Below are 15,755 nucleotides of genomic sequence, written 5' to 3'. Positions count from 1 at the left end.
TCCAAGTGGCAGGCAGTGACCACCAGTGCTGCAGAAACCAGCTAAGATAGACCTGAAATTTCAATTCTTAAGTGAGAAAAGTTAGATTTCTGTAAATGCACCAAGAAAAAAATATTTTTATTTTAGCTTCTTCTCTGAACTTTTGAAGTGATTGGAGAGCGTTTTGATATGACTTCAAATATTATTTTGTGGCAAACTTACCATGATAAAAGCCACCCAAAAAGAATGAACTGCCAGCTAAAATCAGTTGATAACACCCATTTTGCCATTAGATATTGCTCAAAGTAGCTTCTTGATGCCAAGCCTGAGAAAGAGACGGGAGTTTGTGCCTGTGTAAAGGAACTTTGTGAGTAAGTGAGTGAGTGAGAGAGTGAGTGAGTGAGAACAACTGTTTATACTACAGACCGAACCGTCTGTTGGTGCGGCGCTTTCATTGCAAGGAGAATTCAGAAGGTGGCAGGTTCTGGGGACAAATAAGTTACATTGATATAATTGTTACAAACAGAAAGTAATTCTGCTTACAGTAATCCATATGGCTACCCAAGTAGCAGGACCATACAGTAGAGTGGGGGATGTATAGCAGCATTGATTGACCGTAGATATAACTACGATACATTGCTTGAAACCTTCTGAGTAACAATGAAGATACTAAAACCTCGATAGTGAGAAAACATGAATGAAGTTATATCTCTGTGCTAAACAGGAGTTTGTCGGTCTTTTGGATAGAAGACTTACCCATTCACTGTAAGAAACCAGGGTAGCCAGTCAGTCACAGATTAGAATCCCAGCTGTTCCCCTCAGCATTTCATCCATTTGAGACTGAGATGAGCATCCTCATTTTAGGCAACAATAAACAAAATATGGGTGACTGGAGATAGCTTTGGGAGCAAATTGGCACATTTCATAACAGAACGTTACATGAGTGTAGTAGTAGAATGGCTTATAAGTCAAGCAGTAAGTTCATCAGCAAACATTGGGAAGAATAGGGCTGGGAAAAGCACTATCAGGCCAATAATAAAATGATAGATCAATGGACTCAATTCGTTATTGATGAAAATAGGTACCTGGTGAAGGAAAAAAGTGCAAACTGAGGTGGAGTCTGTGCCTGGTGTATTGTGGCTTTCAGGGTCAACTCGAAACCGAAACATTTTTTAGAAAAAAAACAGCTTATAGTGTTCGGAGCCGAACGCTAGATGGCAAGTGTGTAAAACAGGTAAACCTACAACATTATAGATGGCTAACCAATTGTTACAGGTAGGTAAAGTTTTCCGTACACCAGTTTGATCTAGTACAGGTTCATCAAAAATAGTTTTTCTCTTATTTCTTTTTTTTAGGGAGACCCAGGCGACATCATAGGTCTATTACCATCCGGCATGCTGAAGGGAGAGCAAGGGATTCCTGGAATTCCTGGATCACCGGTAAGTCAGAAAGGAGAAAGAATGTTCTCAGCATTCATTACCACTGCATTAACATTTTATTTGGCATGCTGTATCCTCAGAAGCGGCTTTTACTTTCCTACAGTTTTTGTTAAGTCTTCCTTGCGAGAACTGGGAAACCCACCTGTGAGGGTAATGGGGTCCCACACTCTAACCATGCTTTTGCTAGTAGGTGCCACATTGCACATACATGTTTTATTGTTATTTGGACTTGCATGGTCCGTGAATGACCATTCACCCAAATTTCAGGGGTAGTGGAAGTGGCTTACCTATTCATCTTCGTTGGTTTCCTGGGTCTGACCCTGTGCCCCAAACTTCACCTTTCAAAAGCCTCTTCTTTGCTGCAAAACTTCTAAAGTTTAGGGCAATGGTAAGAAGTAACATGCACTGGAAAAACCAATAGGCCTAGCATACATTTTGAGCCCTGATTATAACTTAAAAACACCCTGTTGCAGTGGGGAAAAACAGCTGCTTTCTGTATACAATACATCCATGAATTAAAGAATTTAATAAGTGATGAATTTTGTGAAATATAAAATATCCTGTTATGCATTGCAATACAAGCACCTCATAGAAGGTGAAATGATACACCAAACAGTCAATATTATGAGGTGAGCACAAACTACTGCTCTCAAGGGAGCCAGGCCCACTCTATGTATATTTTAAAGGACTGGCACCAATTGATCAATCAGACAGTTCTGTTGTTAAGACAGGCTTAAAAAGTGCAGAAAGTAAACAGAGTTCTTTGAGCCCTGTTTTCATTCTGCTGCTTCTACTGCCTTCATGGCACCATATTACAGGGGTAGAAAAGAAAGTGGACAGTGTACCCAGAGGTGGCACTTGCTGCCACTAGTAACTTCTAACTGACAACTATGAAGTAACCCCATTGTGTAGCCTTAAAATGGGCTATGTTACACGTGTCAGTATTTGGGTCCAGAAAGGTAAGCGCCCAGGGCGTTTCCCAGGATGCCCCCTGCTGCCATGTGGACAAGTATACCAGTGTGGACATAGGGATAAAATGTATGAAAGCAATGGCTGAAAAGAAATCCCAACGTCTTAGATGTTTGCAGTGTGGACTTTTGGCGAAGGCACCCTAGACCCAGAATGTCTTTTAGCATGGCTGCTCTCTCCCGCTTAGGCATAGGCTCTGCAAATGACAGCCCTTTATTTTAGGAAGATTGAGATTATGGGATTGATGACGGGATTAATGAGTAGCAAGAAAAACCCTTCTCCATTACTGCGTCCCAGAAAAAAAAGAACCTTTAGCTACCGAACAGTTTCAAATAGAATAAAAAATAGGGGCTGGGACCCAAAGTTTGCTTAAGAGCTGGTGCCCTGGTTGACTAATACCCAGACTGCATAGATTTGATTTCCCCTCATGTCTCTTTATTCCACCAGCCTACATTCTCTGTCTATTTATCTCACTCGTATCAGGTTTACTGTTTTCTCACTTTCTCAATATTCTCCCAACTTTCCCTCCCTTCTTCTTATTTCTTCTTTCTCCTTTCTCTCTCTCTCTGTTGCTTTGGGTTAAAAATAAGCCCCAATCCCCAAAAATGAATACCGGTGCCCACCACCAGCACAAATTAAGCGCTGTTTTTTGTTGGTATTGTTTTACTAGCAGGAAGTGGCCTTCAAATCTATGGGGCATATTATCAAGGACGGCGTTAACATTATCGCCGGTTTAGCGGCAGAAAACTGCCGCTAAAGCGGCGATAATGGGCTTGATAATATGCCGCTGAGAATTCCAATAGAAGCCCAGGTTGACACCAGAACATGGGATTCTATGGGAATGCCATAAAGCATATTATCAAGCCCATTATCGCCGTCCTTGATAATATGCCCCTCTGTTCTTTTCAATTTTTCACAACTTCTCGTCTTTTCAACTCGCTCAAAGGAAGTGAAAACTCCCGCTAAAACGCGATAGTGATTCATGCAATAGCATGGGATCAGCGTGTTCACGGTGCATTAGTATTTCAGCCAACACCCTTCATGAACTGATTGAAGTGGGAACAACTGATCGGGAGCGGGAGGAAGGGGCGATAGAAGGGGAAAGGGAAAATGAATACAATGGAGCACAAAGTAGTGTTGGTGGTTACCTGGCTACGTTCGTTCTGCAATAAAACAAAGGACGGAGAGGTAATAAATGAACAGAAAACAATAATTACAAATAATAATAATAATAATTACAAAGCCACTACACAGGGATATTTTGAGATGGGTATTTGGAGTCAACTGAAGAAAAGTCTTGTTCACTTTCTCCCATGTATATGTTACCTGTGCAAAAGGGTGAACTTTTCTTATGTGCCTCCATGTTACACTATGTTTAGTCAGGTTTTTATCAGGTGTTAAAAACCTGCGATCTTCGGAGATTGGCGCGAGTTTTTTTATCGCGGGACAACTTTGCTAATGCAGCGAAGTTGTGTTAGCGACTTTTAGCGTGTAATTTATGTTAGGAACGCCTACCTTGCATGTCATTAGCGATTATTATCGCTGACATGCAAGGCGATAGGAAAAGCGACAGCTAACTCCTGAAATCTTGAGCTAACGCATGTTAGCACAGGCTTGCTAATAGGGCGATAAAAATATCGCCACTTTTTCAGCAAAAAGTGCCTCAAAAGCGGCAATATTGCCCTTGATAATATGCCCCTCGATCTTTATGAGAATGTCTTGTAACTACAGGCCAAGCTAACTCACATGGATGTCAGATCTTTTCACATATTTTCTATGATGCATTAATGGTTCAAGTCTGGAGATGTATGGGGTGCCGGTAAGATGCTCATGCACCAGAAGAATACGAAAAGATGTACCTAAGCGCATCTTAAAGAATCTCAAAGATATCCCAGTCCATCACACATCTGCTCCAGATCACATTACAGTGAATGATGGTCAGCTTTAGATTGTTCCAACCGTTTTCTAAATCTCATCCTCTGCATTTTGAAATCTGTTTATGGTTTGATTTAAAAAAACAAAAAATATTTTCCCCTTTTCTTGTAAACAGGGATCTCCAGGACAACCAGGATTACAAGGACCCATTGGACCACCTGGACCAATAGGACTCGTGGTAAGAAAACATGTGTGCAATGATGGCATGATTCACAGATTCCAACCAATCAGTGGTACCCATTAAACATTCCATTAGATAGTTAGGGAAAACGGAATACATTAATTGGTAGAGTTAGTCATGAACAGTGGCATAACTCAGGGAAGTGTTTTTCCATTGCTTTCCCCCCTCTGTGGTATGGAATAGAAAGACAAGCCATATGCAATTCATCCTTGGTAGACTAAAAAGGGGCAGTCCAGCTTGACCTGCTAAGCCACATTTCCTCTGAACAGAAACACAAGTAACTACGCCTAGTTCTCGCCTTTTAGCGAAGTGCCGTTTAAGTGCCTATGGAACAGTCAGCTATAGGATCAACAGCTATGTATGCCAGTGCCTCCAAGGCTTTCATCTAGGAAGGGGCTCAGATTCCATGCCCGAGTTAAACATAACCACTGCCATTGCTCTGGATAGCATTCCATGACATAATGTTTGCCCTCCGGCTCCATGCCATGGTAGAGAGGCACCAACCACTTTCTAATCAGTCTGGGGCCAAGCCAAATAAGATATGAAGCTCACACCGCCAGTTGCTGAGGTTAACACTACAACTCCACCCATCACTTTTAGTTATTTATTATCGAGGCGACCTGACTGCAGCTTATTGTCTCAAAATGAGACTGTGAGTTACTTTCGACACTGTCTTAACATTAATTCTACTCCCTCCACTTTGGTGTCAGAGCCTATCTTGATCAGTAAAGGTGGCACATAGTTCTTTGGTAGAACACTGTGATTGGTTACTGATTTTTCAGAAAATATGTTATTTGCAGCCATAAATGATCCTAGTTAATCAGGAAAGGAAGATCATTAATATAGTAGTGTTATTAAATATATGTACATTAATTAGTGAGCAATGAGCCTTTTGCCTCTCATAGAAATTAATTTTGGCCAGGTGCGGTTCGGAAGGTCGCCCTTATCATCTCTCTTTCTGGACTTGTTGAGTAGATGCTTTTGAGCATTGAATGATGCAGAAGATATGTAATGTATTATACTGAGGAAACTAACATATCTTCCTGAGTTGAATACTGTTCAAACGAATCTAACATCTAAGGAATAATCATATGTGTATTCTGTGTGTGTGTGCAAACACATGTGTGTGTATGTGAGTTGGTGTTTAAAGCAAAGACCAATACTTATCTGTCCAATCTGTAGTTTCTCCTAGCACAAGCGTAAAAGCTCCACACAAAGTCTGTCATCTCTGTCTATCAGATAACAGGAACTACTGTATTTACTAAACCACATTTACTCAGTAGATGTGAAGGAAAAAGAGTGTATGGAACAATGGAAATGGAATATACTATGGAAATGGAACCAACAACCACATGGATGTAAAGAAGCGTAGGACATTAATTCTGCATGCTTTCTTGAAATCGAGTTAAAATTCGGCAAACGTTATGAAATTTGTCAAATCTCAATAGTGCTGTGGTATTTTGCTGATAAAAAACATGATGAAAACATGTTAGATTTGTTCATTCCATAAACATTCAAGTGGTTATGCAGCTAAAAAATGGCACAGTCATATAGATTTCGTTAGTGTCCAGAATAGGGACAATTTGTAGATTAAAAGCAAGAAATATATTTAATTAATTTGGAACATTTGAAAACATTGCAACTTTTTTTATTGAAGTATGACTTGCTAGATTATTTGTGTCTTTGACTTGCACCTTTTGTGACCTCATTCATGCCTACATGAACATTCACATAACCACATATGCCTGATTTGTATTTTAGCAAGGCCAAGAAGCTCTGCCTCTCTTGAATTCTGTGACTCACACACACTTTGGGAGCCTTTTGATCTTCTGATGGCTTACTGCAGTTAGCTTTGTTCACCTTTGTTGTTAATTTAAACGTTACTGAAAATAGTTCTAATAAAATATCATCTTTCATAGGGTCTACCAGGCAAACCCGGACCACCAGGACCTAAGGTAACAATTGTGCAAAAAACTGTAAACTTGTCCTTGAAGGATACAAAATTTTGGGTGTAAATATTGGTGAATTAGTGTGTACATTAGAAGCTGTGCTAATGATCATTTTATTTATATTTCCAGGGGAATATGGGATTGAGTTTTCAAGGACCAAAGGGAGATAAAGTAAGTTGATGTAAAATATGTGCAGTGACGTTTGTCATGTTTGATAACACTCAACGGTGCAAAGCTTACACAGTGTCACCTGCAAGAGTTGAATACACGTTTAAATTTCATGGGTGTTTTTGCAGTACTTTCAGTAGTGTAAGTTCCAGTGGTTCACCTGCTGTGTTTGGATCTTGTTGTTAACATAATCATAAACAGCAATGGACAAAATGCATAGGTGGGCAGAGCATGTGTGCATGTCTGTTCGGGGACTGAGAGAGCACATGAACACCATTGTGTGAGAGCTGTTTGGTCTTTAGTTAATCCTGAGTAAGTACTTTTCTCTTTTTGTGGGTCGTTTTGTGCTGAGTTGAGTGCTAAATTTAAGTCCTCTCTTTTTTTAAGCTATGCCTCCTGCTGGGTGGTTGGATTTGAAAATATGTTTTTAAGCCTGTAATTCTAAGACATTTAAGCTGGTTCTGGAGGAACATTTAGTCATGGTGGAATGAGATATTGAAGCGGTTGACATGAAGTCCACAGATGGCAGGTTTGCGGGTGATCTGAAAGACGTTTCTGGTGATTCCTTCTCTCCATCAGTAACAGGTGCTGTGCTAAGGAATTTTGATATTCAGGAGCAAATAATCTCTCCATTAGTGATGCGTGCTGTGCAAAACCAAAAATGGGGAGCCAATTTACCTGCATCAGGGGTTCTATTTGCTCACACACAGAATCCGTTGAGACCTACTCCAAATAAATATTGCATTTGTTTACTCCCAAGATGTCTGGAGCTCCACTGGGTGGTTGGTAGATATGATGGTAGCTACTTGTGAAGCGGTGAGGCTGTCTAACCTATTTACCCCATCTCAAGACACTTGTTGGCATGAAAGAGAGGAAGAGACACATCAAATAGGTAAATTAATTGACATTTGATACCAGCATATACGTATGAGATTCATAAGAAAGTCATAAATGATGCACAGGAAGTGTTAATGGTCACAGAAACATGGTTGAGTGAAGCAAGACTGCTGGTTTGCTTTGCTTGCCTTCCATGCAGTCATTAGGTTAAACTGGTCCCTGGGATGGGGAGCAGTTACTGTGATTTTTATGTAAAAAGGTCAGTTTCGTTAGTAATGCTTTATGCCACATGCGATTTTTGAACAGAGGACACTGAAATATCGATTCTCCGCCTATGAGTCAGTGACAATTTGGCTTATTTAACCACCTCCTGAGCAGGCAACTAACCTCAATTATGTTGTTTAAGATCTTTGCTAGGATATTGTTTTGGTAAGCTAGAATCCGTTATTTTGTGGGACTTCATTCTGTTGTATGGTGATGACTAAAACAAGGTATACTCAATATTCACCTTTTAGGAGTAAAGCATTTAAAAAATAAAACCTCACTCTATGAAACTCAATCGAAAGGATCAATCCTAGATTGGGTACTCAAAAGAGAGTTTATATTAACTAGGAATTGTGCACAACAGTTCAGAATATCAATTGCTTAAGTTTTCCTTGCAGGGCTTCCTCTACCAAGGAAGAATTGTAAACCACATATTGTCTCATTCCAGTTTTACAGACTTCTCAACAGATAGTTTGGAAAAGACCATTCATAGAAGCATTTGAGACGTGGTCTCCTTCTCAAATGACTGAATAGTATTACAATTTATTCCAGTCTTTGTTGATGAGTGGGTACCTACAAAGTCATCGCACAGTATAAGATATAATACATCCCAGTCTTGGTTTCAGGAGGAGCTCCAATTACTGCACCGTAAGGTGGGAGATTTGAAAGTATACTAAGGCTTTGTTTCAGACCTTGAAGGACATTGCCAGCCCTAAGACTGTGACTTCACTTGAGTTAGCAGCAAGCTTGCGTTATAAGGTGGAGGTGTCTTTTTGGATGAAATCATCAGAATTTAATCTAAAATTCCTGCATTCAAGCAGACTTGGAGTTAACCTTCATCTCCTCTTGCACCACACTGGACCACATTGACTCATAGATGTGGAAATATGGAGTACATTTATATTTGCCCTATGTATACTTACCTTTATGATATTGTGATAGTTTATATCCTGGGCACAATATTACACAGACTCTCACATACATTGTTTTTACCTATGTGATAGGAAGGTAATAATAACACTAGTTATAATTCCACCATCCCTTGCACATTTTAAAACTACCAGTTCCTCATACCTCATCATTAGGGAGGCATATGTAAAGAGCTCCAGGGGAGCCCTCCATGTGGAGCTTTGGAGCACCATGGTGAGCAGGGTCCTGTTGATGAAGTATGCCACTTTGGTTTCCTTTTAGGTTTTAAGTTTTAGGTTTGGTTTCCTTTTAGGAAATATCCCCAGACAGGGTCCAAAATACTTTCTCGCAGTGATAGAGGATGCCAGTATTTCCTTATTCTGAAATAGTGTTTTTTTTAAATACTTTTATGGCAGGGAGGTTATTTCTTTGACACATGTACAAATCATATTATCTCTCTCCTCCCTTTGTGTATTGATCGCAGCATTACACCAACCTGATATGTTAGCCCTCGGTACTTTGACATATGTTTTTTTCAAAACTTGTTTTGCAGCTACAGCCTCACATTGGTTATAGATTCAGATATTTAGCATTTTCCTGTGTTCGAAGTTGTCAAGAGTTTTTGTGTACTATTAAAATTACTTACTGAGTAAGGGCATGATGTCACTTGTGTAATCAAATACATATATATTCTCCAGCCCTCCCAATCGGGATTTAGGGCCTCCTTCCCCGACGACTGGAAGCACGCTGAGATCAACCTCCTCCTGAAGAAGCCCTCAGCAGACCCCATCGACCTCAAAAACTACAGACTCATCTCCCTGCTCCCATTCCCAGCGAAAGTCATTGAGAAAGCCATCAACAGCCAACTCGCAACCTTTGTCGAATAGCACAACATCCTCAACCCCTCCCAATCCGGTTTCAGAAAAAACCAAAGCACAGAAACCACCCTCCTCGCTGCTACAGACGACATCCGCTCCTGGACAGAGGAGAGACAGTAGCCCTCATCCTCCTCAACCGCTCAGTGGCCTTCGACACAGTCTCTCACCGCACCCAACACGCAGACTTCACGACGCAGGGATCCGGGGCAAGACTCTCCTTCCTCTCTGGCAGAACTTAGCGGGTCAGACTCCCCCCTTTCCTCTCGGACCCTACACCAACCACCTGCGGAGTCCCCCAGGATCCTCCCTCAGCCCCACGCTGTTCAACGTCTACATGGCTCCACTCGCCCCCATCGTCAGAAAACACGGACTCAACATTGTCTCATACGCAGACGACACCCAACTCATCCTCTCCCTATCCAACGAACCCAACACAGCCAAGCACAACTTTCAAGAAGGCATGGAATCAGTCGCCAAATGGATGAAAAGCAGCTGCCTACAACTCAACACTGATAAAACAGAAGTACTCATCATGGGCCCACACCCCGACACCTGGAACGACATCTGGTGGCCCCTTGCCCTCAGAAACCCGCCCACCCCCACGGACCATGCACGCAACCTCGGAATCATCCTGGACTCCGAATTTAAAATGGCCCGCCAGATCAACTCAGTCGCATCCTACTGTTTCCACACCCTCCGCCTCTATGCAAGACTTTCAAATGGATCGCCCTCGAGCACCGAAAGACCGTCACTCACGCCCTCATCACCAGCAGACTTGACTACGGCAACGCACTCTATGCCGTAATAAACAAAAACCTCACCCGCAAGCTACAAAACATCCAGAACGTCGCCGCAAGACTGGTCCTCAACCTGCCAAGACACTGCCACATCTCCCAGCACCTGCGCACACTCCACTGGCTCCCCACCTTCAAGATTCTCACCCACGCACACAAAGCCCTCCACAACACCGGACCTGAATACCTGAACAGCCAACTTGAATTCCACGCACCCCAAAGGACCCTACGATCAGCCCAGCTCTCCTATGCAGTGGTCCCCCACACCAGCAAGTCCAGATCGGGAGGCCGCTCCTTCTCCTTCCTAGTGGCCAGAGCCTGGAACACCCTACCGCTCCATCTCAGTAGTAACTTTAGTAATGTCATAGCTTGATTACAGTAACGCTTTGTACCTGAGAGCTACCAAGGGTAATCTAAAAACTTCAAAGAGTCCAAAACGAAGCAGCACACCTGGTACTCAATCTCCCTAGAAGGACATCAGCATTGGCGGCCCTCACCTATCTTCATTGCCTCCGCCTGGATAAAAAAAAATCAGTTTTGAAGCCATGTGTTTCTGCCACAGAATCCTCTCCCAGAAAGGCCCCAAATATCTTCGCACCATGATACAGCAGTACTTACCGTCACACAACCTAAGATCCTCTTAACCCCTTCACTGCTTCTGTCGGCCAACAGCCGTCACGATCACTACCTCCTTAGTGCTGCGCGCGTTCGTTGGCTGATGCGGCTCCGCCCACTTGATCAAAGCGCCACACCGTGGTGGAATTTTCACCGCGGTTAAGCGGTTAAGCCAACTTAGTATGGGTTCCCCTAGTTTGTAGGTCCAGACTAGGAGCACGCTCTATTTCCTTCTTGGTGTCCAAATCCTGGAATTCTCTACCTGCACAGCTGAGAGCAGAACCCTCTGAAAAATCATTTAGGATTAAACTTAAAACCAGGGGGCATATCAGCAAGGGCCGGCGATAATTATTGCTCAGCGTTCTTAGCGTGAGGATAATTATCGCCGGCCAACTCTGAATGAATTTTATCGCGGAGATAGCGTGCTATTAGCAACGCTTATATCCAAAGCGATAAAATTTGAGATGTCATCAGTGATGTCATGAGTGATGTCACTGACCATGTCATGAGTGATGTAATATGTGACGTCATCAGCAGTGCATTGCGGGCGCGCGAGTTATAGTTAGCTGAACTAACTATAACGGGGGAATTTCAATGGTTTTGTACAAGTGAAAAGTCCAGCTAACTATAACACCCCTGAAACCTATGGTTTTTTCAGTGAATTTCTGAGGTTTTTTAAATGCTAATTCCTAACTATAACGTGCCTGAAACCTATGGTTTTTTCTGTGAATTTCAAAGGTTTTTTAAATGCTAATTTCTAACTATGCCTACAGAGATAGGACATGTGAAGAAAGAAGAAAAAATGCACAGAAAGAAAAAAAAGAAGTGCAGAAAGAAGCAACAGAAGTCCTCAAAGACGAAGAAAAGTGCAGGAAGAAGGATAACGTGCAGAGAGAACAAAAAGAAGAGCAGAAAGAAGCCTTGTTGCAAAATCATCCTGTACCCTCAACTTTTTCAGACGGATACTGGTGGTAACTGAGTCTGACTAACCAGTCCTAGAGCCAGTGCTATGTTAAAAGACAGTTAGAATACAGTGAAAACACCTACATACACTAGGGAACATTATGCGTTGGGGTCCCCCTGTGATTAGCATGACCTCCTCTGTAAGCCCCTAGTATATAATAGGGCAGGGGGATTAAAACTACCTCTTAAAACAGGCCACAGGGCGTTTTTGCACACGTTAACTCAGGCCCCGTCCCCTCCCTTCACCACTGTGTAAACACGCCCTGTGTCCGTTTTTAGTTGGGAGATTAAGTTCATTTGAATCCTGAGGGTCCCTAGGGTCCAACTAGCCCACTAGGTACCTCCAGTAAGTGCCACAGAGCTGCGTTGCAGAGAGGTGTAAAAAGTGGCACGGCCTGGACCACCTCTCTGCAATGCAGCTCAGTGGCGCTTACTGGAAGCACTTGGTGGGCTAGTTAGCCCCCAGGGGCCCTCAGTATTGAAGGAAAATTATATCCCCAATTTAAAACGTGCCATAGTGCGTGTTTGCACACGTCACCTCAGGCCCCGTCCCCTCCCTTCACCACTGTGTAAACGCGCCCTGTGGCTGTTCTAAGTTGAGAGATTAAGTCCCCTTGAATCCTAAGGGTCCCTAGGGTCAAACTAGACCACTAGGTACCTCCAGTAAGCGCCACAGAGCTGCGTTGCAGACAGGTGTAAAAAGGGGCTTGGCCTCAGAACACCTGTCTGCAGCGCAGCTCCCTGGTGCGTACTGGAGAGGCCTGTTGGGCTAGTTGGCCCTCAGGGACCCTCAGTATTGAAGAGGAATTAATTCCCCAACTTACAACTCGCTAGGGGGCGCGTTTGCAGAGTGCTGCAAGGAGGGGGCGAGGCTTCCGGCACGATGCCAGTCTTTTATTTATTTAAATTTTTTAAGAAGGGGGGCTGTGTGGTTCCCCTTCTTATTCTAATTTATTGGCCCTGATGACCCCATCCCCCAGGGCCTGTCTCCTAATTATATTTTTTTGACCCCAATCCCCAGGGCCGGCCACTGTTTTTTATTATTTAAAAAAAATATATATTTATAGACACACCTAGGACAAGCTGGACAAACCGTACGTACCTATCACCATGACGACTTGCGTGATATTCATTAAAAGGCGACTATGCATACAATGAATCCACGTGGAATGTATTTACCCCACTAGTGAAGCTCTGACATGTCTGATGCCCTACCGTGCCTAATCCCGGTAGACACCCTTGTCGTTTATTCATACAAACATGGGTAGCTATTGACGGGCACATTTAATACACATGCACACCAAGCCATTCAAAGAGGATTCGACAAAAATTCGACCAAAACTATGCAAGAAACCCCCCTCACGGTTAATAAAACACACATCCACTGCCGGATGTGTAATACTTTTTATTTTACTCTCTGGAAAGGGGACGAACATCACTTGAGAGTCACAGCGTGCTCCTAGCAGAGCCCAATGCTGTGTTACACCCACCATTGCCTGCTGAGCGCCACACACCTCTGTGTTGTATTCCACTAGCTAGTGCATATGCTATGACACTCTCCAGCCCATGTGCACTGTAACACCACCCCTTGAATATGTCATGCCACACTTGTCTTCGCATGGGTGATATTGCCCCATCTAACGTGCCTTCCTCGATGCCTATGTTATAACGCACAGTGCTATGCCATAGATATTACAATCTGGGATCCATATCTTTGTCACAGTGCATATGCAACGTTATACTCCCCAGCACATATTTTATATTACAACTTTAGAGACTAGTTAGGTTACACAACACTTCCCTGTGCATATTACACTCCAAGGCGCATATCGCATAGCACGCGCTAGTGCCTGTGCTATCTCGCGCTCTCCAATGAATCTGTCATTGCGCACAATGTATTGCATATTATATTTCACGCCCGGTTCATCTTATATCACACTTTTTGGTGCATAGTTTATACCATACACTATATCTAGTTTTCATTTTCAATCGTGCTCTCAGGACTATGTTCTATATAACACTGTGTTCACCTACCCTTTTCACGGGCATTACATTTTGCGATAGGGGTGGAGGGTCAGGGTGTGTTTCTGCCAAGTGAGCCCAGAGTCACAGTCACAAACGTCCTCTTCTTCCTGAATAAAAGTGAGATTATGTTGCATACTTGTTCATACTTTAAGTAGTTCGCACAGACACACGTTTTAAAAACAATAAAGTTCCTAATACCCGCCTTCTCTGAACAGTTAGCTTGCTGCCCCATCCCCCTCCTCCCTATCCTCTGTTGTGTGAATCCATGGACTAGCCTCCTCCCTCCTGCCATGCATGGTCTGATGTGCTGCCACTGCCATCAATTTAGTATGATGTACCAGTCCACTCCTCCTGCCCTCCATTGCCCAATTCTATGCCCCATCATTGACCTCCTGCTTAAACTCTGTGCTTAGCTTGCTGCCCCTATTCTCCTTCCCCCTGCCCTCCGATGTCTTTGTGTATGCCCCTGCTCCATCCTTTTTGCCCACCATGTTCCATGGACCTGCCACTCCTATCTACTCTGAGTGTTCTGTTGAGCTGCCACTCCCCTCCCACCTGCCTAGCATTGTCAGATGACTGTAACCTGTCCCTGCCACCTCTACCCTGCCTGTCCACATGCCATGCCCCTATCCTCTTCCTCCTGTCCTACATGGCCCACTGTACTGCCACACCCTTCTGCCCTCCCTGGTCTGTTGTGCTGCAACTGCTCCTCCTGCCTGCCCCATGCGGTCTGTTGTGAGGCCCCTTCCCCTGAACTTTCTTGTCTGTGCACAGGTCCTGACCCTCCCTTCTATCCTCCATCATCCTTTGTGCATGCCCCTGTACCCTCCTTCTTGCCCATCATAGCCATTGTGCTACCACTAACCCTCCCACTTGCCATGCATGGTCTTCTGTGCTGCCATGGCCCCTCCCACCTTCCCTGTGTGGTCAGTTAGCTGCCCCTGAACCCCTCCCACCTTCCCTCCATGGTGTGTGTGTATGCCATCACAGTCTCACTGTTGCTCTTCATGGTGTGTCTTGCTTCTAGTGCCCATCCTGCCTGACCTCCATGGCTATCTTGCTGCTCCTGCCCCCTTGCCCCCAGCCCTCTGTTTACATGTGCAGACCCCTACTCCCTCCCTCCTGGCTTGTCTGTTCCATTGTAATGCCCCTGATCCATCCCTCCTGCCCTTTATGGTCTGTTATGCTGCAGCTTTCTCTCCTGTCTGTCCATTATGGTCCTGCCTCTTGCCCCTCTGTTCTCTGTTGTCCATGTGCATGGTCCTGTCCCCTCCCTCTTGCTTTCTATGGATTGTTGTGCTGCACTCCCATCCCGCATGCCCTGTGTGGTGTATTGTGCTGCTGCAAACCCTGATGCCTGCCCTGCAGGGTCAGTTTGGTGCACCTCTCCATGTCCCTCCTGTCCTCTGTTATCCAAGTCCATGTCCCTACCCCATTTCCTTCCATGATCCAATGTACCATACTTGCGAACATTTTGAACTTGGTAAGAGGGAGATTTTGAAAAAAAACTGGGGTATTGATTTTCCCCATTGAGTTACATTGAAAAAGAGGAGATTGTAGACAGGAGACAGATAAAATAAAGCCCATTTGATCTTAAAAACATTGGACGTTTCCTGGCTGAATCGGGTCTGTTGGCATGTATGGTTGTACTACCATTGCCTCTTCCTTCTGCCCACAATGGTCTATTACATTGCCAAAGCCTCTCTTGCAAGTCCTGTATTGTTGTTTTGTTGCCCCTGCCCCCCTTTCCACTGCCCTCCATAGTCTGTTGTGCTGCCACGGCCCTTCCTGCCTGCTCAGTGTGGTTAAATTGTTGCCTTTGCACCCTCCTACCTGCCTTCAATTTTCAG

General features: G+C 43.8%; 1 protein-coding gene across 3 annotated transcripts in view; it reads left to right on the top strand.

The window, feature by feature from the left end:
* The window catches only part of COL4A1 (collagen type IV alpha 1 chain), a 626,471-nt gene that overhangs the window by 256,742 nt on the left and 353,974 nt on the right, over positions 1–15,755 (top strand). For all 3 annotated transcript variants that reach the window (XM_085622171.1, XM_085622169.1, XM_085622170.1), the window contains exons 9-12: positions 1,335–1,418; positions 4,438–4,500; positions 6,423–6,458; positions 6,582–6,623. In XM_085622171.1, coding sequence (XP_085478297.1) covers positions 1,335–1,418; positions 4,438–4,500; positions 6,423–6,458; positions 6,582–6,623 — 225 coding nt within the window. The remainder of the gene's footprint in view (positions 1–1,334; positions 1,419–4,437; positions 4,501–6,422; positions 6,459–6,581; positions 6,624–15,755) is intronic.

The sequence above is a fragment of the Triturus cristatus genome, chromosome 8, assembly GCF_964204655.1.
Source record: "Triturus cristatus chromosome 8, aTriCri1.1, whole genome shotgun sequence".
Classification (NCBI taxonomy): Eukaryota; Metazoa; Chordata; class Amphibia; order Caudata; family Salamandridae; genus Triturus; species Triturus cristatus.
This window is presented reverse-complemented; position numbering and strand designations above follow the sequence as displayed.